The sequence below is a fragment of the Vulpes vulpes genome, chromosome 14, assembly GCF_048418805.1.
Source record: "Vulpes vulpes isolate BD-2025 chromosome 14, VulVul3, whole genome shotgun sequence".
In the NCBI taxonomy this organism is placed as follows: Eukaryota; Metazoa; Chordata; class Mammalia; order Carnivora; family Canidae; genus Vulpes; species Vulpes vulpes.
Window position 1 is genome coordinate 86,501,500 of NC_132793.1, and position 23,374 is coordinate 86,524,873.

The 23,374-nt window shown below is 53.5% G+C and overlaps 2 protein-coding genes across 11 annotated transcripts in view; one reads left to right on the forward strand and one right to left on the reverse strand.

Moving 5' to 3' along the window:
- The window catches only part of APBA2 (amyloid beta precursor protein binding family A member 2), a 246,621-nt gene extending 239,557 nt beyond the window's left edge, over nucleotides 1–7,064 (forward strand). For all 3 annotated transcript variants that reach the window (XM_072737070.1, XM_072737071.1, XM_072737067.1), the window contains 2 exons: nucleotides 3,160–3,300; nucleotides 5,731–7,064. In XM_072737070.1, coding sequence (XP_072593171.1) covers nucleotides 3,160–3,300; nucleotides 5,731–5,802 — 213 coding nt within the window. In that variant the 3' untranslated portion in view covers nucleotides 5,803–7,064. The remainder of the gene's footprint in view (nucleotides 1–3,159; nucleotides 3,301–5,730) is intronic.
- A 1,091-nt stretch (nucleotides 7,065–8,155) lies between these two features.
- ENTREP2 (endosomal transmembrane epsin interactor 2) overlaps nucleotides 8,156–23,374 on the reverse strand; it is a 443,586-nt gene continuing 428,367 nt past the window's right edge. For all 8 annotated transcript variants that reach the window (XM_072737076.1, XM_072737072.1, XM_072737074.1 and 5 more), the window contains 4 exons: nucleotides 20,857–20,932; nucleotides 14,696–14,902; nucleotides 13,004–13,078; nucleotides 8,156–11,629 (listed from right to left, as the gene is read on the reverse strand). In XM_072737076.1, coding sequence (XP_072593177.1) covers nucleotides 11,307–11,629; nucleotides 13,004–13,078; nucleotides 14,696–14,902; nucleotides 20,857–20,932 — 681 coding nt within the window. In that variant the 3' untranslated portion in view covers nucleotides 8,156–11,306. The remainder of the gene's footprint in view (nucleotides 11,630–13,003; nucleotides 13,079–14,695; nucleotides 14,903–20,856; nucleotides 20,933–23,374) is intronic.

Genomic DNA, 23,374 nt, shown 5'->3' on the forward strand with positions numbered 1-23,374 from the left:
CTGTGTGTGACTAGACCACATTTCATGTATCCGTTCATCCATCAGTGGACATTGGGTTGCCTCCACCTCTTGATTATTGTGAATCCTGCTGCTGTGAACAGTCTGTCTAGTTTCATTATTGCACATGCTCTGAGGCCCCCTGGTCCATCTGCCTGGGGTGATCTATTCTAGGAACCAAGAAATGAAGGCCACCCAACGGGTAAGCTCTTCCCACAAACCTAGAGTATCCCTGTGCAGCTGGTGTCTGCCAGGCTGGTCCAGTTAGGGACCATGTTCTGTTATCATTTCATGGAGGACTAAGGAGCAGGGAGGTCACATAACTTGCCCCCAGGCTCCCAGTTGGGAAGGTGCAGAGCAGGGATTGATTGCGCCTGAGGCCAGCTGTCATGAAGAGCATGCCCACACTCCCATTGCCCATCATCAGGTTGTTACCCTGGCCCTGTGTGCAGATGGGCGAGGGTGTGCATAGACTTGGCAGCATTTGTGAGCGGTGCAGAGGCCGAAAAGTCTGTATTTAGGGCTCAGAGCATTAGTAACTCCTGTAAGTGTACACGGGGCCCTGATCATGGCTTTGGTGGTGGGCCTGCCAGTTTCTCTCCTCCCTAAGACTGCAGGGATTGCTGTGCCTACCAGCGAGGGTGTCCCACGTGACCAAGTTCCCCTGAATCCCCTGGAAAAGTTTGCTGGCATCTGAGTTTGTCTTGCACAACTGCTTTTTCCATTTTCAGCTTCATTACACCCAAAGCACAAGGCATTAGTTTGCAGCCGGGTCCCAGATGACCCAGTTAGCACTATTTCTAAATGGATCCTTCCTCTCTCTTTCCACAACACCATTCAAGAAATCAAGACGTCTCCCGCTGGGAGACACCAGCCTTCCCCCCGCAGAAATGTACCCCCTGAAATTGGAATACACCGTGGTTCCTGTGGGCATGCATCATTTGGGAAGGCCAGGGCCTGCGTGTGTGTGTATGTGTACTCCTGTACACATGCACATGGCTTTCTCATTGGTATGTCCTGCTCCTCTTCTTTCCTCTTCCCCTGCCTGCCCCCTGGATTCCAGCTGGAGTCTCCTGCCAGGGTCCAGGTCCATGCTCCTGCCAATTCCCTCTAAAGGTGCAAAGCCATTGTCTCACGTTCCCTCTTCACTTTCTTTCCCTGAATCTCCATTGCTAGGGAGGAAGGTGCCACCAGGGGTGTAACCAAGATTGCACCTTCTGTGGAGTGTGCCAGCTTCTGGCGCTTGGTCAGGCCAGGAAGTGAGCCAGGTCATCCTGAAGCACCTTCCTCAGGATCTTCACAGACCCAGTTACAGCAGGCTCAAAAATGCCCTTACATCATCTGAGGGGAGATAAAAACTAGAAGTTACTCCTTAATTCATGTATGGAGAATTGGGGCCATCGTCTTCTCTTTCTCTGCCTACCTCTTGGTTGAGCCCTGTCCAACTCAAGGGCTCGGGTTTAGGACTGTGATAAGCTCTGCTGCAGGAGTCCAGTTGGCTGGGCAGTAGTGGCGTGGAACCATGACATCAGTCTGTGTATATGTGTTCTACCAGAAAGACAGAGTCCCTGAGGACTGGGAGGGACCCACATGGTTGGTTTAGAAAGGCCTGTGGCATCAGTGACAAGGCAAGATCCACAGAACACATGACAGATGGGATCCTGCATGTGGTACCAAGGTCAGCCTGTGGCCGGTGGCCTTCTAAGCCTATCTCAGCCTTAAAAACTTTCCATGCCAGGATCTGAGGGAGAGAAGTGGGGTGGGGGGTGGGGGGCAGGGCTGTCCCATCTAAGGGGAGAGTCATCCCCCAGCGGCCTTGGCAATCAGAGGCCCCAGCTTAATGAGCAGGCCTGGCCATGGTGGGATCAGGGGTGGCTCTGACACAGGCAGGGGTTGCTGGGGTGAGGGCAGGAGGGTGTTCACCACAAGGCAGAGTCCTGGATAATGTAGAGCCTTGCCATGGAATGAGAACAGTGAGGTGGGAGGAAGGGCTTGGCTGGTCCTGCGTGTTATTTCTACTTGTAGGTAGGCCAACCCTTGACCTCTTCATGTGCTGATCAGAATAACCCTTCCTGATTCTGTTGGGGTCCCCTGCCTTTTCAAGTGTGAAGATGCCTTAAAAAGTGACCAAATCCTCACTGAGACAAGAGCTGTATCGGTAATGTTTCTGGATTGAGGAAACTGTAAGCACAGAGGCCACCATGAATTCAGTGAGGCCTTTAGATGATGTGGGCTGGTTCCTGGGTGGGCCTTCTCCTGACTGGCTCTGGGCTGGGCCTTCCCTGCTCTCAAGCATGGCTGGTGGGGTGCAGCCTTCCAGGGCTGCTGAGCAGAGGCTGAGAAGAGGCGTCTGGGGTCAGGTGCCAGGGGGGTGGGGAGCAGACGGGAGAGACCTCCAGCAGTGGAGGCTGCAGGAAACCACAGCCCAGGGGTCCCTGCTGTGGGACCTGCTTCCACCCTTGCACTGGGTCCTGGGCAGCAGTGTGGTGGGGAGGGACCCTATGTCCCCTCTGCTCCCTCCACTGCCGCATCTCCAGGACTTCAGCGTTCCTCCTGCAGGGCCATCGAGGTACAGCTGGCCCACATCCTCCCCCTGAGCCAGCAGTTCTCAGCAATTCAAACCCCCTCTGGGGTTTGCCTCCATCTCCCAGTGGTCTGGGCAGGTGGCCAGCTTTCTAATGCCATGATCTTTAGTGAATCCCACAAGGGGGCGGATATAAAAAACTTAGGCCTTCTTTGTCATTTCCCCAAACTCTTTGCATTGGTTGGCTCATGAATTCATCATCTCTTTGTGAGATGGAAACAATGACTTTTTTACCTCTAAGAGGAGCAGAATGTAGCTGGTGGAGAATCTTCTAGGATGTGCTTCAACTGTGTCCACCACCAGCCCTCCACACTCCCCTGACACAGGAACAGAGGCTCTGAATGGCTGGGGGGTAGGAGGGGGGGCAGATCCACCCAGGGCCCACAGGGTTCTCCCACTGGCCATGCTGTCGACTTGGGTTTTTTAACCTCTTCCACATTATAAATGTCCCCGTCAGTCAGCAGATTGCATGTAGAAACACTTGTCTTGTGGGCTTCTCCCTCTGCGTGATTAACATCCCTGCATTCCACCTGGGGTGAGTGGAGACCTGTGTGCTGACCTGACATGTGTCTGCTTAGATCTGCAGCCTCATGCGAGGGGGCATCGCAGAGCGAGGAGGCGTCCGAGTCGGCCACCGCATCATTGAGATCAACGGGCAGAGTGTGGTGGCCACAGCCCATGAGAAGATAGTGCAGGCTCTTTCTAACTCCGTTGGAGAGGTAAGGCCACACTCCATTGTCCCCTTGCTGGAGTCAGAACTGGAGCCTAGAGCCATCTGGGCCCTACATTTCCAAGACCAATATCTATGCCCCTGAAGAGGGGGCAGTATATGAGGCTCTCGGGAAAGCCACTGGTCCCCTTCCCAGAAAAACCTACCTTCTCAGGAGAGTCTGTCCTTGCTGGGACCTTGGAACATGCCTGTGCTGGTCATTGGGCTCCCACCTTGACCTGTGAGTCACTCCCTCTCCAAGAGGCCCTGGGCCTCAACTGAGCTTGCAAGGCTGTGTCTCCTGCCCCAGGAAGTGCCTGTGACAAGGATGAGCAGAGTAGCAGGCATTTGGCTGTTCATTCTGGCTCAGTGCAGCAGATAGGAGGGCAAAGGTGGTTGACTTGGTTTCTGGAACTGGGTCTTGCATGCTCAGTCAGGGAGCCCTGCCCTCTACAGGACCCACCTCACCAGGGACAAGCCTGTGGTCCAGGGTTTGGACCTGCCTGCTTCCTGCCATCTTCCTGCCCGCAGAGCAGGCCAGCTGTGGCTGCTGCATACTTTCCTGCTTTGCTGCCTTGAAATTTCCTCCTTTTCTAGTTCTTTCTGGCACCAGTATGATGTCAGCTTGAGGTGGACAAGAATCAGAGGGGAGGGCACAGTTTTCCTCAAGGAGCTCACAAGTAAACAGGGTAATTCAGGGTGAGAAGTATGGTGCTCAGAGTCTAAGAACCCAGTGTCCAGAAGGAGGCCTCACCCAGCACGAGAATGTCTGGGTGTCCGTGGCCGTGTGCCCCCGGAGTCAGGACAAATGGGCTGAGAGTTTTCCTGGGAGAGGCTGAGACAGCTGCAGAGGTAGGTGTGTGTGTGTGTGGGGGGGGCATTTGTAGAGGGCACAGGTGCTGTGTCGGGGGTTCATACCCCGAAGGGTGGAGCAGGGCAGTGACAGGCTCAGGCTCTTTGGTAGCCACTGCAGGTGGAGCTTGGTGCCTAGGTGAGTGGGTAGGTGCTGTTTCGGAGGGGGCGTTTGACCGCATTTCCTGGGGGGGCCTACACTGTATTTTGTGAAGCTCCCAGCTTGGGGGAGGAGGCCTGTTTTCCTGTAGGTGGGCGGTGGCAGATGGCTGGTTCTCAAGAGGAAGAGGGGTGCCAGGTAGGCAACATTTCGCCTCCTTTTACAAATGGCTTCAAAGAAAGGAAAATCCAATTTTCCTCAGTGGATGTTTGAAATGGCCACCCCGCTGGGGTGATCAGGCTCACATCTACGAGGAAACCAATCAGGTGGAGGAGAAACGTTTTCAACTCTTCAGACCTGAGATGAATTGGCATTCAAAGAGGCACAGGAGCAGCCGAGGTGTGGCTGGGGGATTGCAGTGTCTGCCTGCATTTTCCACCATCTCTGAGCACATTTGGAACATTAGTCCCTGATACCAAGACTTGAGGTTTTTTGGGTGGGTTTCAGATTGAGGAATTACACAGAATATTCTCCTGATGGAAAAAGCTATGCTGGGGGTGGTGGGAGCACTAAAATCTAAATCGATCAAACAGATCCTGGTAGTGGGGCTGGGCAAGGAGCCTGTAACACTGTGAGAACTATCTGCACAACTGACCTCTCTGGCTTGGTCAGACGACACCTGAGACCTGCTTGCCTGAGGAGGGGCAGCCACACCATGCCCCCCACCGCAACCAGCCACCTCTTACTGGGCACCAGGAGGGTGAGGCCATCCAGACCTCCTAGAGCCACAAGGCTCAGTCCTGGCATCATCCTGGGAGCAGGACACTAAGAAGAGATGAGTTGAAGCAGAGCCCACCTCCTCTGTGCTTTCACTGGTTTGATTCTTCCCAGAGCCGCCACAGGGGGTGGGCCCCACAAGGTCGGTCCCCCAGGGGCCCATCTTGCACCTTGCTTGTCCACCCAGGCCCTTTGCGCCACGGAGTGAGGCCAGGCTCCAAAGGCTCACATGCTAACTGAGCCCCCAAAGGGTGAGGGGGCTGAGGTCCCTGGCCCTCAGTGAGCCAGTTCTTGGACCCCAGAACACTCACTTTCCCTGGCTTCACAGGAAGGGCTTCAGAGGCCTGGGCACCCCCAGCCTGCCCCCAGCTGAGTGGGCAAGCTGTAGTCACAACTAAAAGTCTGATCTGTCGCTCCTCTGCTGTCAGCTTGAGCAGAGGGGAAAGCTAGCCCTTGAACGTGTGTAAACCCTTAGGAGACCCAGATGGGGAGGCCAGATGAGAGTCTGCAGTGTCAGGAAATGCTTCCTGAATCTCCAGTGAGGTGTGGTCATTCCTCCTCTACTTTGAAAGCTGGTGCTTTGCACAGAAAACCTTCAGGGGGGTCCCAGAGCGACCTGGTTGCCCAGCGTTTGTTTCCGGTTGACAGTACCGTGGGGACGGGAGAGGCCAGAGAGAGAGAGCCAGTTCAGCCCCTGTCTCTCGTTGACAGATCCACATGAAGACCATGCCTGCTGCCATGTTCAGGCTTCTCACGGGCCAGGAGACCCCGCTGTACATCTAGGCCCGCCCAGCCCGCACCACCCAGCCCACCTGGGTTCGGAGGAGCTGGAAAGGCCGGACCCAGGACCTGACCCCTGACCCCACGGCCCACCCAAGGACACTGGCTCCTCTGCAGGGCCTGCCCTCACCACCCACTTTTTTTTTTTTTTTTGGTTTTTGTTTTTTTTGTTGTTGTTTTTGTTTTTGTTTTGTTTTGTTTTGTTTTTGGATAAAAAGGGGTATGTCTTCATCAAAGGAGAGTCACAGGAAGCAATCTCTGTAGAACAGTCCCGTGTTTTGCCCATTCTGACCCGTTTCCTCGTTGCGATGGACAAGGGTGTGTGTTTGTACCTGTGTGTGGCGTGGAGTGTATCTTTCCTCCCTGAGGCCTTGGGGAGCGGCCGTGAAGGGAGCCCGGTGAGGGCAGCAGGCTCGAGGGTGGGGGTGGGGGTGGGGGTGGCAGTGACTGTCCCCTCTGCCCCTTTCCCTGGGGAGGAGGGGAACCCTGGGGTGCTTCGGGGGAAAGGGCCGCTGGAGCTGCTGCAGCCCAGCTCCCAGGCTGTGACTTATATGTGAAGTCCGGGAACATGTGATTGTATTTAACCAGCAGGGAGACGCTCCTGAGTTAAATAAAAGATGATGGCTACAACATCAAAACTCCATATTTATTTAGATAACATCACGGTTTTGACTTTTGCTTTGACCAGCCCTTCTTGAGACTCTAGGGTTGTTGGATGACCTGCCACCACACCTGCTGCTCCTGTCCTCCCTGGAGGCTGGACTTCCGTGGGCACCCCTCCAGCCGGCCACCGAGCCCCCGCCCTTCCCAGGCTGGGGCCCACTGGCTCCCCCTCCCAGGGACAAGGGGCAGCGGCCCTCTGTCTCAGACCTCTGTCTGCACACACGCATCCACACACGAGCGCCCCCACCCCCAGAGCCACAGCCCAGCCTGGAAAACTGCCGCCCCCGGGCAGCCGGAGGAGAGCTCAGATCGCCGGCGAGCCAGGCGTCACGTCACCGCGAGCAGTATTAGAGTGTGTGTAGATCAAGTGAAACGTAGTCTAGCTCAGCTCATTAGAGGTCATTGTTAACTGACGTCATGTTGTCTGGAAGTCTCTTTCTTTTGCCCAGGCCTTGAAGAATACACTGTGACTTAAGAAGCCTTACCATGCAGTAACTAAAGCTTTAGGATTACTGTATTCAAGGAGTGACCTGTGTGTTGCATGCAGCCGACCTTAGGAAGACTCGCTAATCTCACTAATAAACCTGAAGTCATGACGAAAAGCTGTTTGCGTGACTGGTTTGTTCACGGAGAAGTGGATGCCTGACTTCTCAACCTCAACGCCTCACCGCGTGGCTCTGCGGTGGTGCTGTGTGCTGATGGCAGCCCCTTCGGGTTTGGGGTCTGGGGCCTCAGGGGTGCTCCCCAGTGGGGTCGGAGAGGTGGGTGCTCGAGGCACCAGGGGTCAGGCTGGGGCTGGCCATCGGGGGGCTGCAGGATCAGTGATGGAGACCGGTCACCAGGCCTGCCTCACCCACCCCATCCCACGGGGGAGACAGGCTGCTAGTGGAATAAGGGACAGAAGGAGCCTTGCTGTTCTCCTGGTTTAAATTTCAGTTATCTCCAGGAGAGATGAGGGGTGTGTGTGTGTGTGTGTGTGTGTGTGTATAAAACAGAAACTTAGACAACCCATCCCAGTGGTGTTTGCTTACCTGTAGGGTTATTTGTGGCCTGTCACCTGGTATAGGGAAGTAGGGGTGAACATGGGCTTTGATCACAAGGCCTGGAGTGATGTGTCCCCCTGATGGTCTGGGAAGCTTGGCCCAGTGGGACCCACCTCTGGTCTCCCCACAGCAATCTGCACTCCATGCTGTGAGCTACTGATGAGGGGCCCTTCACAGCTAGCCAGAGATTACCCCACATCCTTGGGTGATGACAGGAAATGTCACATGGATAAAAGCTGGAGGGAACGGACCTTAGCCTAGGAGAGCCAAGAGGTAGGTCCCTGTATTGCCCAAGACAGGGCAGGTGAACAGGCTCCGGAGACAAAAGGCATGGCTAGCAAATGACATGAGGGCGGGGTATAGGGTGGCGGGGGGGGGGGGGGGTGTCCCACCAAATGATTCACATAAAAAATCCAAATTAAAGAATGTTCCGAGCCAGCTCTGGCAGGGCCTGCGTGGGGCGGGGCGGGGGGGGGGGCACCTTCCCGCCTCCTGGCCCCCACGCCCTGCCCTTTTCTGGAAAGATATGGGGAGACACGGTTGGACAGCCGTGGGTGCCTCGTGCTCCCTGCCGCCGCTGGAGATCCTGGTCTTCAGAGGCCCACACGGGCTCTCTGCCTGTCTGTCCCAATTAGACCCAGAGACACAGAGGCCAGAAATAGTTTTTATTAAAACACTGATCATTATGAAAACACCTTGAGGTACATTAAATAAATACAACCTTCAAGTTGTACAAACAGGTCTCCTGTGGCTTGAAAACAATTGCCTATAAATTCTGCCTAATAGCAGCATCTGTGAATCAATACAGCTGGGGGCAGGGGGGAGGGGAGCAGGAAACATCCATTTGAAATAAGCTTTCTGTTACGTGGTTTGTTACAAGCATTTAATTTGCATTGTTGTCACCAGCTGAAGAAGACCTTAGGTCCTTGTGACAGATGAGTCCCCCCTTGTTTGCCAGAGAGGTGGGGTCTGGAGCTCACCCACCACAACCTTCTTCCGGCCCCCAGGCAAATGGCAGTGTATGGACAGGCTCTGCACACACACACACATACACACACACACACACACAACCCAACCGACCCCATTTGGGTTGTGGGGAAAAGGCCAGGAGAGCACTCAGGACCCAGGCCTGTGCAGGTGGGGGGGGTCCCTGCAGGTAGGGGTCCCATGTTTTAGCTTCCTGGCACAGCGTGTCGGGCTCTGCTGATGTTCTACAGAAAGGAGAGGTGGGAGAGGGTGTACCAGCACGAGGAGGAAACCAGCTTCCCCACCGCGCTCCGCCACGCGCCCACATGGTCAGGGCTGGGGGTGCCCGCTGCTGGGGCTCCTGGCTCCCAGATGCCACTGAGCAGAGCAGGGTCTCGGGTACTAGAACTGGCAGGTCCGCTCCCTGGCTTGTTCCTAGTGGCTCTGTCACTTCTCTCATCTGGAACCTTTCCAGAAAGCCAGGATCTGGGCCCTGCTAGAGCCCACATGGGCCACCTGGGGCCCGTAGGAGATGGGCAGAAGGTTCTAGCTCAGTGGTATAAAATTGATTACATTCTCCTCTACTGCAAGACAGAGTTGCTGAGAGCAAAAGCACAACTGAGCGTGGAAGGGTGTGTGAAGGGCAGAGCCCTTGAGAACATCTGGGACTCTGGGCTTTGGCTGGATCACCCGTTTGTACATGAGTGGAGGCCCAGGCGGCAGCAGGAGCCCCGGATGGCAGAAAACACACTGTCCCGCTGCAGGGAGGAGAAGCAAAGGGCACAGAGCACCAGGGCAGCTCCTGGTGGCCGCTCCCCCTGGTGCACAGTAAAAATACTGATGCCTGAGCTCCACCCCACAGGTGTGAGGGAGGGCAAGGGGCTGCCTCAGTCAACTTGAAGCCAGGTCAGAGAGCGCAGGCTTAGCCCCGGGGCTCGGCCCAGGGCCACTGCTTGTGTGGGCCCCAAGCCTGAAAGTGGGGCCCCAGCATGTGCAGACGAACATTCCTACAGCTCCCTAAACTCCACTTCCCACCCCAGCAACACTGAGAATGCCTGGATTCAGAGGCCATGAATGCCTTGCGGATGGGCTCAGGGGAGGCCACTTGGAAAAACCATTGATTAAGCGTACCTGGAAGGGATTTGCTTTGGGGGGTACTTCAGAAGCCCTCAGCTGAGAGAAATTAGGGATTTCCCATTTGATAGTCTGGATAAAGTGCTCATCTCTGGGATTCTCCAGTGGAAAAGTTCTGGTTGGCATCCAAAGGTCTGATGGGAATTTTTCCAGCTTTCTCACCTCTTCCAAAGGCAAAGGAGGCAGTGAACAAGGAACATGACTGAAGCAAAGTGCTCCAAGCTGACCGTCACTGCAGGCTTCTTGAACTTCCGTTCCCAGGGGGTTTCCTGGCGTCTGGACTGCAGACTCTCCCTGCCACCCCCTTCCCAGCTTCCACCCAGCAGTTTGGCTACAGTGGGGCGCAGAGCAGAGGGGAGGACAGCACACAGAGCCTAGACTGTTGGACAGCGAGCAACAGTGGGTAACCATCGGGTCCTCCCCCTGCACTCTCTGTGCTAGGCCTTGGGCTCTCTCAACCCTTGGGCTCTGGGTTGAGAAGCGTGAGTTCCTTGTTCGATGAGGGCTGCAGTGCAGGTGCTGGTGACCGCTGCTGTGGATGGCACAGGGACAGGCATTCCCATCGCTGCAGAAGGTTCTTGAGAACAGTGCTGCTCCAGGGCCATTGTGGGGAAGTGGCTACTGTTAAGGTTGCCAGAACATGGGGGGTGGGGGTGGGGAGAAGTACCAAGAAAGTCAAAATGCCCAAGCTGCCCCCACAGAGAGGTTGGGCCGGCCTGCTTCCAAGTAGCCAATTCAGGGGGTTTTGGATGGAAAGAAACGATTTACAACCTGCATCCTCCAATGTAGACGTGGCTGCTGCCTGGCTGGGAAGGGAATGCTCTGGGGTCATCCGTGACATGCTCTGTGGGGAGTGCACAGATCCTGGGATACAGGCCTCTTCCCCTAGACCCCCACCCCCTCCAGGCCATCTTGGGACAGCAGACAGCGAGAAGCCCCACGGGGGCTCGCCAAAGGTGTCTGCAGAGTAGGAGACAGTAGACAGGAAAAGAGCTGGAGAGACAGTGTGAAGGGCACCCCATGGAGGGAGGGGGGCGACGGGAGGCCCAGAAGCCTGGGTGATGGGGGCAGAAGGGGGTGGGGGTGTCAAGCAAAGCTCCCTGCCACACCAGCTTGCTTCCAGGAAGCAGAGCAGCCACAGCCACAGCGAGGTCCCCTGTTGTGATTTGTAAGCACAATAGCCCTGCACCCTGCAGGCAGGGAGCTGGGCCCAGGCTGCCATCCGTGCTAGAATTACCCATTTTCTTTCCACTCAGCAGACGATAAAAGGTAGATTACTGCATGACACAAACCATATAAGAAAATGGTCTCATTACTGGATACCCTCCTCTAGCCACGGAACACTCAACTCACTCAGAGGTGGGGGGAGAGAGAATCTTGCTTCTGGATGGCCCAGGTTTTGAAGCTACTTCACTGTCTCTAGTTCCACTGTCACCTGTCACTGTGTTCCCGTAACGCTGGTGGGGTGTGATGTGCCTGAAAAAACCAAGGAACTGACGATGGCCATTGAGAGTCATTTTTCTATATTACCGGGATAGGTAGGAAGTGTCATCCCCAAGAAAACAAGGGACCAGATCCTTCTCCAGAGAAAGACAGGGGTTCCCCACCCGGGCCACCCAGGACACTCCTGGGCAGCAGGCCCGCCAGCAGGGACACTCTGGCCCGGGCCTGTCCATGTCCCCGTCGGGCCCTGCAGCCTGCTCACACCTGGTCCAGCACAGTGGCGCTGAGGACGGCCTCCTCCGTGTGGGGCTCATCAGGGGCAACCGTTGGGCAGAATGTGCCCACCACGTGCCGCACCTCAGGAGGCAGCGCACAGTTCGAGTGTTCCAAGAACTTCACCACCAAACCCCGGGGGTCTGTGTGGGCTTCGCTGTGCACCAACGAGTGTGGCCGCTCTTTGAAGACGGTGTGTAAGGCCTCTGGCTTTGCCCGTTGGTCCATTCTCCAGGTGTCCAGGGGCCCAGGGGGCGAGCGCAGGCGCTGATATGCACAGGCCGCGGTGATGGAGTGTGATCGCGAAACTAGAAATCAAGGGAAAAGATAAAATCTGAAAACAACCAGAACAAAACAGAAGGCCGCTGTTATAGAAGTTCTTGACAAGTGAACACAAGCCTACTGGGGACAAGCTTTCTGTTGGCATCTCCACGTTCTGGGGCCAGCAGCTATGGGACTGACCCTGCTTCCATGTCCCTTCGTCCCCTGGGTGGCCTGGCCCCTCTCAGCCCTGAATGGAGCTTGGGTTAACCCAGAGGGGCCACAGCTCCACCTGGAGCTGGAGGACTGGAGATGGGAGGGCAAAATGCAAAGCGGGTAGGGAGAGAGGGGCATGTACAGGTCGGGACCCCCTTCCTTTGGTCTCTTCTGCGGGAAGTCCTGCACTCACAGGGGGCTGATCCTTCTCAGCTGTCCTTGGCTCAATGACCTTTGCCCCTGTGGGGCTGATGGCATCTAGAGTGGGCCACCTTAAGACCGGAACTGGGGATGACAGAGGAGCAGTGAGAGCACCTGACCCCTCCTCTTGGCACCACCTCTCCCTGGCACCAGGGCTCAGGACACCAGGGTCTGGCTCCCAGTCCCCACCAGGCAAGGCCAGGGAAACAACACTAGTTCACAACAAGGCCCATAGCCACTCCGGACGAGCCAAGGAATGCACAACAGCCTGACAGTGCCTCCAGGGAGAGCCAGCCCTGGGCAGGCTCCTGTGACTGTCTCCCAAGCACTAGATTAGGCCTGACTTGCCCACAGTATGTTTCAAGTCACACAAAGGAAACAAACACAGTCTGGGTGGTCTGGCATACTTTTGGTGGCAGCGGAGCAAGCCTGACAACTAAGCAAGAGAAACTGTTAAAAAAACAACAACAACAAGAACAAAAAAGAAACAAAAAAAACCTCACATGGGAGGCCAATCTCCCCTTAAAATAGCATCTCATAAATACAGGGAAACAAGCACCACGTGCATGCTAACTCAGTGATAGCCTCTCAGGTGTTCTCCTGAGGAGACAGAGGCAAGGGAAGGCCGTCCTTTCTTTTCTTTTCTAATTTTATTTATTCATGAGACACAGAGAAAGAGGCAGAGACACAGGCAGAGGGAGAAGCAGGCTCCCTGCAGGGGATCATGCCCTGAGCTGAAGGCAGATGCTCAACCACTGAGCCGCCCAGGTGTCCCAAGGCTGTCCTTTCAAAGCCCACAGAGCTGGAGAGCCTGTGCTCCTGGGGGACACCATGAGGCCCCGACTCTCTCTCTCTCTCTCTCTCTCTCTCACACACACACACACACACACACACACACACACACACACACGGGCAGCCAAGGACCACCAGACACTGCCCCCACCCCTGCCCACCTTCCCCCATTCACAGCAGGTGTCAAAGTGGTTTAGAAAAGGATGTCTCACCAGTCCCCAGAGCAGCCCTGGATGGTCCTGCTTCGAGGTCCCGGCTGCAGGAGGGGGTGTGTGAAGAGGCCTTGCCTTCATCAGAGAGAGTATTCAGTTAACACGTGGGAGGGAGAAAGGAGTTCCTGAGGACACTACAATCCCCCTCCCGTGGCTGAGAAGTACCCTCTAGATGCCAGACCAGCAGAGGGGGGCCTCCCATACTGCTGCCAACCCGTGTGCAGATCCAACGGGAGCAGGCCCACTGCTGGCTCCCACAAGGCAGGGGCCGCCCCGGGCCTGTCACATCCTCAGCCCAGCAAAGGGCCAGGGCCGCAAGCAAACCCAGCACCCTCAATCGGAATGCCCATCTGCACCTGAGGGTCCCCAGAGATCCCGGGGACGCACATGTTTTTGCCAGTCCCAACACTAACTACCTTGTTTGGCTGAGAAGAGGGTTGGTGTGGGGACGCAGAGAAGGCCCTGTGACAACCTGTCATCCAGCCACCTCTTCTCCTCATTCCCACCCCCAAAATGCCATGATCGGCCGAGCCCCAATTTCCCTGAATGGGGGATAGGCCCAAGGGAGCCATGAGAGGCCACAGAGCAGACACCCCAGGTACATGGGATCCTACAGGTAACAGCCCTCACAGGAGCAGAGAGGGGCTGAGTCTGGAATCCCCCAGCATGGGGGGGGGGAGGGGCCTCAGGAGAAGCCTCTGATGGAGTCCCGTGTGGTGAGCCGGCACCCGAACCTGGACAGAGACAGAGGAGCGCAGGCCCAGGAGCCTGGAGGGGCAAATCTGGCATTTCTACCTGGAGGGCCCTTGAGGGCAATGACCTGGGCAGGTTCCTGGTTCCTTCCAGGGACACAATTCTCCTGGGACACGGGTCTCGTCTATCTGGGGTTCAGCTGGACTGGACCACTGAGGCCAGGCACCCAGGGGGCCTCTTTGGGCCTCATTCGGTTCCAGGGTAGGAAGTCCACACTCCAACGGCCCTGCAGCTGTATAATTCCCACCCGTCCTTACCGGTGTAGACACTGCCATCCTCCCCACTCAAAACTAGCACCATGGGAGGAAGTGGTGGTTCTCTAGTTCCAGGGCACACAGGACCCCTGGGGAGCTGCAGCCCAGGGAGGGCACCACCCCCTCAGAGTCACGAGGGGTGACTCTGACCCGGGCTCCAGGCCACATAGGGAGTGCTGCCAATGGTGCCAGAGGACACCCCACCAACCCAGCACTGCCATTGAGGCACAGCCCTGCCTTATGTGGCCCTGGGTCCCACCAGACCACTAACCAGGCACTGGCACGGCCCACAGGTGTGGAGCCCAGGCTAGTCCCAGGGAAGAGCCATCAAGGTCGGTCGATGGATACAGCCTTTGGTCACCTGCCTGACCTGAGTCCCCACCTGAGCCCCAGAGCTAGTGCAGAACCAGCAGGATAAAGTCAGAGGCTAGCTGACCCCAGGTGAGCTCTCATCACCTTCCATCTCTCCTCCCCTTCCTCCCCAGCTAGAAAGTAGGAAGCCTGGTGGGTGTACAGCAGGGGCCCCTACCTGGCCACCACTCCCTAGGGCCCTCGGGCATTAAGGCTACATTCCCTGCACAGAGGTCCCAAGGCCTGGCCTTGACTCTCAGCTCACCAAGGCCTGCAGTGTCCAGGGCAGAGCAGGGCACACGCCAGGGACACAGGGGCACTGGACCAGTCATACCTGCCACACTGGATGAGCACGAAGTGGGGTCGCTGGTGGAGCGGGCCACATGCCCAGGACCTGGCACCACCCGCGTGCCCTGGTCAGGGCCCTCTGGGGGCTCAAGGCTGGGTGGCAGAGGCTGCGAGGCACCCATAGGGTCTTCAGGGCTTAGGCCGGGTGCAGTGGCACCCTCGGATGCCATGAGGCTCGAGCTATCCACAGGCTCTGCAAGGCAAGAGACAGTGTTAGTTAGCAAGGACGCTGGGCTACCACAGAGCCACCCAACAGGCACAGGGCCTGTCCACACTCCTGTTGGAGCCGAGAGTGAAAATCTCTGCCTCCTGGAGCCCTCCCAGGGGGCCTGAGCAGGCTGCCCTTCAACACCAAATCTAGACAATCCTGTAATCCTGAGGGCATGGAAACGCTGAGCAAATTCACAAATGCTTGACGGCAGGAAGGTTTTAGTGGACACCAGATGACCTCCCAAAAATCATCCCAGGAGGGGTATAGGTGCAGGGCACTTACACTCTTCACATTCCACAAGGGACTGGAAGTCAGAAACCAGCCCCAACTCCCATCCAGGGCATGCCCAGGGCATCTGAAGTACAGGAAGGACGCGGCACAGGAGGCTCCGTGGACACAGCCCATGCATAGCAAGGCGGGCCCGGGGGGCAGTCGGGCATCCCAGCCAGGCCCTCCCAGGCCCGAGAAGCTGCCTGCCGCACACAGAGGAACGACCCAGGGCCTGGACTGCATCCAGGGCCAGGCCGGTAGCATCAGCACCGCTGGGGCACGTGACACATTCAGGTCCCCACATCAGAAACTCGGGGGTGGGCGCAGCCACTGGGGTTCGAACAAGGCCCCAGGTGATTCCGATGCCACCCCACCTCAAGTGTACACCCCCTGCCCTCTCTCCCTGTGATGCTGGCCAGCTCGGGCTCCTGTCCCCCACCACTCCAAGGCTGGCACCCCGGGGCGGGGGCCTGGATCAGAATCTGTCTTAACAAGATCCCAGGGGCCTGTGTGCACATTATTAAGGTTTAAGAAGCACTGCTCCCTCTGCTCTCATCCCTCTACCAGACAACGTCAGAGCGGCTTCCATGAGGCTCCTCACCCATCGGGGCAGACATCTGAGGTCAGCGGCTCGCTGCGGGGAGCTTTGTAAGAATCACAGCCGCGTGAGCAACTCCTTCCATCCTTTCGCATGGGTCCTGTGGGAGGTCTGTTTCCAGTGCTCTCTACCTGCGAGCTTGCCCATGCCAAGGGGTTGGTGACCTCACGGCCCAGGACAACACGCAGGACACACAGCTGAGGGGCCTCAGGGGAAGAGGGTCACGAGGCCATGGAACGGAGGAGGCCATTTCTAGAGTACTCTTGCTTCACCAGCCCTCCCCTGTCTACCCCTGCCTTCCACCATCTTCCTCTGCCCTCTCCTGTCTACCCCTGCTCCCTTACTAGATGCTTTGAGACAATTAGCAGAAACAGAAAGATGAACCAAACCTCAGAAATCATGGCAAAAAAAAATTTTTTTTTAAGATGATTAATCTTTTTATTTCTTCTCTTCTCTTTTTTTTTTTTAGAAAGAGGGGAGGCAGGGGGCAGAGGGAGACAATCTTAGGCAGGCTCCACACTCAGTGCAGAGCCCGATGTGGGGATTAATCTCTCTACCCTGAGATCATGACCTGAGCCAAAACCAAGAGTCGGACATTCAACTGACTGGCCACTCAGACGCCCCAATCCTTTTCTTTTTTAAGGTACTAGAAGAATACTCATAGAAAATATAAGAGAATAAATCTACGAACTTGGAGTGAAGAAAGACTTTGTAAAAATGATAGACACCAGAAAGGAAAAGCTTGACAAATCTGACAATAAGAAAAATTGTAAAAAAAAAAAATTATAAAAGTTGTATGGTAAATGACATCATTGATAGGGAGGAAGCAGGGGTGCCTGGGTGGCTCAGTCGGTTAAGCCTTCGCTTAGGTCATGATCTCAGGGTCCTGGGATTGAGTCCCACGTCAGGCTCCCTGCTCAGTGGGGAATCTTCTTCTCCCTTTGCCCCCTCCTCATGCTCTCTCTCTCTCTTACAAATAAATGAAATCTTTAAAAAAGAAATAGGAGGGAGAGCACAAACTGGGAAAGCACCCCTGCAATGACTAGGAAAGGTGAGGAAATGTCTCTATTTAATAAATATTTTTCTTATAAATCCACCCCCCCCCACAAAACACTGCAAAAAAGTAGGTGGAAAACTGACCTACAAATAGGTAATAAACATGTAAAAAGGTGCTTAATCTTGCGTGCATATCACGTTCAGCTGCAGGGGTGACAGACATCAGGAATGATGATGTCTCGGGGTGTCATGGACATTGTTGGTGGATACATACACTAGCAATAAAACTTTTCCAGAGTGCAACATGGCCGACACATCAAAACCTAAAATACCCACTTCCTTGCACTCAGCAATCTCACTCATAGCAATTTATTCTAAGGGAATGACTGGGCAGGCACTCAAAGGTGAATGTATCGATGTAGAAAAGAAACACTTCTCTCTATGGTTAGAAAACTTCAAACCAGTAAGTGTAATTATTAACTGTATCAAAATTACACAGCAGCATATTAAAATTATTCTGAATAATATTCATTCCTGCTGATGTCTTTTGATCTTCATTTTTCTTTTTTTTTTACAGCTTTAACATATTGTATAATTGATATACAAAAACCTGCCCATTTTTAATATGTACCATTTGATGAGATTGGACATAAGCATCTACCCTTGATCCCAATTTTCTTAATGTCAGCAATAACCCAATGGCTGAGTTCCTCCAGAAAATGGAGTCACAGAGAGAGAAATGTGACTTGGCTCTGAATAGCTATAATTAATGGAAACTTAGAGAATGGGGATAACCTGATAGGGGAAGCTCATCGGCCAAGATTCTCTCACCTGCTTGTATTGTGAGCTCATTTACACAGGAGCAATAACCCTAGTGGACTTCCAGTTTTTCACCTAACAGATTACAAGCATTTTTTCTGAATTAATGTATAATGACATATTTAGCGTATGTAACATAGTTTCCTTGACTCTTACCAATAGACTTCATTGCCCCTGGAAGCTTTTACTCCTAAGAAAAATGCACGTTATCTTCATGCCTACGGTTCTCTTTCTTTTTTCTTTTTTTTTTTTTTTTAATGTTACTCTCCTAGGGCAGTTCCAGAAGTGTGATCACCACATCTAACGGCATAAACATTTTTATGGCTCTTTATCAAGATGCTTTGCCAAAGGGGTGGGTTGATTTACAAGCCGTCAGTCAGGGCTGGGTGTAGCAGCTTCCCTGGGCCCTTGCCAGCATCCATGTCCTCATCACTATTTTATTTCAATAAATGAGAAACAATACCACCAGCATCTACCCCATTCTGAGCAACCCCTCACCGCCACCAAAAAAAAATTCTAGAGCTAATCCATGAGTCTGGCAAGGTTGCAGGCTACCAGCTGAACACACAAGAACGAATCCCATCTGTACCATGGTCAGTCACAGGTACTAACAACGAGCATGCAGAAACCAACAGTAAAAACACAATACCACTTACAGTGGCTCCAAAGAAAATGAAACTCCCAACTGTACACACAACAAAACATGGTCAGGATCTGTATTCTGAAAATGTGAATGAAAGAAATCAAAGAGGCTCCAAATCAGCGGAGAGACAGACGTGATGTGTGCCTGTACTAGAAGGCTCAGACTTGCAAACAGAGCAATTCTACCCAAATGTGCTGCAGGTTTAATGCTGTTCCTGCTACATTCCCAGCTAGAGTGTTTTGTGGACACAGGCAAGTGGATTCTAAACTGGATATGGAAACACATGGCCCTGGAAGATCTAGAACCATCCTGGTGAAGAAGAGCAAAGTAGAGGTCTGGCTGTGCTTGATACAAAGGCTTCCCACCGGGCGACAGCCATCCTAGCAGAAAGACTGACACACAGATTAATGGAAGAGAATACCGAGCCCAGAAATAGACCCATGCCGTTATGCCCAGCTGACTTTTAACAAAGGCACCAAAGCTACAAATGAGCTGGAAGAGTTGGATATGCACAGGCCAAAACAGTGACATGGACCTCAACCTCAGCCTGTACAGCAAGTACCTGGTGGGAGGCATCTTTGCTAAAGTGAAACCTGCTTGGCCTGCTGTCCCATGAGTGTGTCTGTCAGTACCCTTCCATACATTCCTGCCCACTTCCAGGCTGGCCCCTCTGCCAGGAGTTGGTGTCCGAAGCAGCCCCAAGTTTCTTGGACAAGCTCGGTTAACCGCCCAAATGCTGGGCAGTGAGGAAGGCCCCGCCCAGATGCATTCCTGAATCCTCTGTCCACCTCTGTCTGCCCAGGGCTCCGGGAGCCACCAGACTGCTTGGCTTTGCCAACCATGCTTTCCTCCAGAACTTATATTTTCAGAAGGGATGTGGCTGGAATGGGGAAAGGGGCCCTGTCAGTCCAAAGTCTAGAAAGAACTGGGCTGATTAGAAACAACAAATACCCACCATTTGCTTCGACGTGGATGGACCTGGAGGGTATTATGCTGAGTGAAGTAAGTCAGTCGGAGAAGGACAAACATTATATGGTCTCATTCATTTGGGGAATATAAAAAATAGTGAAAGGGAATAAAGGGGAAGGGAGAAAAAATGAGTGGGAAACATCAGAAAGGGAGACAGAACATGAGAGACTCCTAACTCTGGGAAACGAACTAGGGGTGGGGGAAGGGGAGGTGGGCGGGGGGGCGGTGGGGGTGACTGGGTGACGGGCACTGAGGGGGGCACTTGATGGGATGAGCACTGGGTGTTATTCTGTATGCTGGCAAATTGAATACCAATAAAAAATAAAAAAATAAAAAATAAAAGAACTGGGCTGGTGTGGTCACCTGTGCTAGAAGACTGAGGCCCACGGTGCCCTGAAGGCAGTCACAATAGCTCTGGGCAGGTCACAGGGCACCACCTCTCAGACATGGCTTTTGAGGGTTGCTAGGAGCCACCGAGTGAAAGACAAGGTCACTCCCAAATCCTACAATTTCAGAGACAGGTCTCCTACAACCTAACGGCATCCTTCTAGAAGGATGCTCCTTTCTCATTTCTTAGATGTTAACTCAGAATTGGGGTCGAGGGCAGACAGCCCTGGACTATAGCGGTGGTGCTTTCAGGGACTCTTAGTTATCTCATGTGTTAGCTGACTTCCATCTCTGAGTAACCCACCCACCAGAGCCCACCTAAGGACCCAGCCCCTGCCCACTTGTTCTGCTACTAGGGGTTCGTCTGCCTTCCTGACACCTCAGACTATCTCTCCACCTCTGGCTTTGTACTGCAGCTCTCAACTTATGTCTGATGCGAGACCTTGCACAACTTCCCGCCAGGACACAACTTCCAGCATCCCTACCCCAGCCTCTCTTGCCAAAGCGAGAGGGCACAGGGGCCCAGGCATGGCTCCCTCCCATGGGAGGAACTCAGTGGACATGAGCCTGGTATATAGTTTTAGCTCCAGAAAGGGTCCATCCCATAGAGAGGAAGACAAACCATGAGAGACTCCTAACTCTGGGACACAAAATTTTGCAGAAGGGGAAGTGGATGGGGGGATGGGGTAACTGGGTGATAGGCACTAAGGAGGGCACATGGTGAGATGAACCCTGGGAGTTATACTATATGTTGGCAAATGGAATTTAAATAAAATATTTAAAAAATATAATAATAAAAAAATAACCTCTTATTCCCTAGTGGGACATAGTTTGGGTTACCACCTGAATCTGTGTTCCCCAACTGCAATTCTAAGACCTCAAATAAATGCTTTTGTTAAAAAAAAAAAAAGAAAAGAAAAAGAAAAGGTCCATCCCAGATCGAGTCAAGTGTCTCTTCAAACCCACACCCCTCAAATGAAGGAGAAGGGTTCTGGGGGAGAGGGGGCAAGTTTCCCCAAGAAAGCATGAGGCCTCAGGTGCACTGACTTACTACTGCATGCAGCTAAGGGAGGTACAGTGGAGAACTTCTATGGTATTTAACAGCAAAGGCTGGAGCAAATTCCATCCTCTTGAAGAGCAAGCCATGGAGGGAGTACAGGAGCAGGGAGGAAGAAAGAAGGAAAAAGAAGGAAAGAGGACATGCTTTGAAAAATAGAAACGTCTTATTCCAAATGCTGAAAGGGGTAAGATTACCTTGTGTGCTGCAGCCAGCCATGGCATCTGGGTCCCCGGGGCTGGACTCGGTCGCCTGTTGATCTACGCTCGGAAGCTGCAGCAAGAAACAATGCATCAGGTAGGTCATCTGCAGTTTGGAGGGGACCTCACGACAGCCTCCAGAAATCAAGGCTGACTTGAGAGTGCATCTTCTAGGAAGATCTAAATGATATGTATGTACATTTCTGCTCTTCTCCCCAAAATTTATGGGGTCAGACAATGAGGATGCCAAAGCCAAAGGACCACTGCCAGGGCCAAATCCCATCTCTCTGCCCTCCTGAAAGCAGAGTGCTGAGCATTCCCTGGGAGCTCAGCAGGGCCAGGCGCCAGCCACCCTGACCCCACTCACCTTCTACTTCCAGGGCCACTGTTTGGGACAAAGGGCATACAGGACTCTTCAGAGTCACTCTAAGAGGCAGGATAGCCCCTGGCCTCACTTATAACCCTCTCCTCTCAGCTGCTCTCCTCTCCGCCTCCATACCAGGAAGAAAAAAGCCACAGGGGACAGCCATGAGACCTGTAATGCTTTGGGCCAGCACAGCTTGGACGCAGGTTGGACATTTAACAGACAATCTTAGTTTCGGTGAGCTCCCAGACTACGCCCGGAGTTGGCATTTGCTCCTCCTAACCTTTTGTTTTCAGCAGATGGAATCAAGGGGTTGCTTCCAAGGTTGCCCTCCCTGCCTGAGCTTGGGCTCTGAGTCTAGGTCCACTTGGGCCATGTGCTGCGTTGAATGTGGGCCCCATGGCTCAGGACACACTGTCCTGCTCTGAGGGAGTGGGTGGCTGTGCAGCTTGCATTGTGTTTGAGTCATCGTGCTCTTGCAGATTTCTTCTTGAATGGATCATTCTGCCCAGAGAGGCCTTCTCTGCAGGGCAGGGATGAGGCACCTCTGCTCTCCTGCCCTGTCTTTGCCTGCCCGTCCTCTGCTCGCATCCTCAGTTCCCACCCTGGGTGACCACATCTGCTCCATTACTACTGCTATGGGGACAGTGGCCCCAAATAGACCATGTGCTTCAATGTTATGAACACCGTACACGTGTGTTCCTGTGCTACCTCAAAAAACAATTTCTGGATGCTTGTGTTATTTCAGAATTGCTCTGGGGACCTACTTGCAAATAATGAGCTCTGGGGGAGGCCTGGGAAGGTGAGATGGGCCCCTGCAGCTTGGTCCAATTCCAGCTCATGTAATTACATTCCTGCCTCCCTTGTCTCCCGCCACTTCAATCAGATAGTGAACGGTTTTTCTCTCCTCTTTCAACCAGGCTGGAGCTGTGGCAGGTGCTGGGCTGCAGCCCCCTCACCAACACCAAGAAGGGGAAGCATGCCCTGGGCGGGGACCTGCAGCCAGGTTTGGCCGGCAAGAACTGCACCTGTGGTGAAGACCCATAGCCACCTAACTGTTCCCTTTGATCCCACTTATGTGTGATATTGCACACACCGTGTTCCCTCCTCAGCACGCCCGTCCTGCTGGAGGGGGTGGGGGAAATCGGGGGAGGGGGAATCACGTGGCTACCAATGCACACCTGCTTTTTCACAGAAGTCGCTATATGCCTACAAATGATGTTGGACATCTCTGCTGAGAATATTCTAAATCACACAAAAAAAGAACAATGCCCTCAAGGTTCATTTCCTTCCATGCTCCGTCCTGACTCTTAAATTTTTATTTATTTTTATTTTTTTTATTTTGCAGGGATGGGTTGTCAGTTGGACACTCAAGGTCCAAAGAAGCACTGCTGGTAATAAAGAAATATAAATAAAACAAGAAAAATAAAAGGCCCAGCGGGACAAGGTCGGGAGGAAATTGGATTCATTTCATATTTTGCAGAAGCGGCACTGGCTTCCCTCTGGCTCCTGGTCAAATCTGGTTTTGAGAGGAGATGGCTCCTGGCAGCATATCTATCATGTCTTGTAAGCGGGGTGTCAAGGGTTTAATTTGAATTTGGCCCTCCTCGATGGCCAAGGCCACCTTGCCACATGAAAGCCGCAGAGGTAATAGCTGTGCAGTTCACATGGCATTTTCCATTAAATATAAAGGCAGCGGAGAAGGGGGAGAAGAAATGTATTTATAGCACAGAATTTTAGTTGAAATTTGAATTTAGCAACAAAGGCTTACAACATAGCTCTTCCAGGAGAGGGCCGCTGAGAGGTGAGGCTGTGCGTGTGGCTTCACATGGGACACTCAGAGAGGCTGCATTTACTTATTCCCAGACACACTATGTTGACCAGTTGTTGGAATTTAAAAAGTCAGTTTGGGGGGTGCCTGGGTGGCTCAGTTGGTTAAGCATAAGACTCTTGATTTCTCTTCCTCTCTCTCTCTGCCTCTCCCCTCCAGCTCATCTCTTTCTCTCTCCCTCTCATAAATAAAAAATTAAAAAGTCAGTTGGAATTTTGGCAAGTAAGCTAAGTCTCCTCACCTCCCTTTCTTTTAGGAAGCTCTATAGCTAAGACACTCGCATGCAAATTCTGCCTACTACTATTTCTGGAGTAAATTTC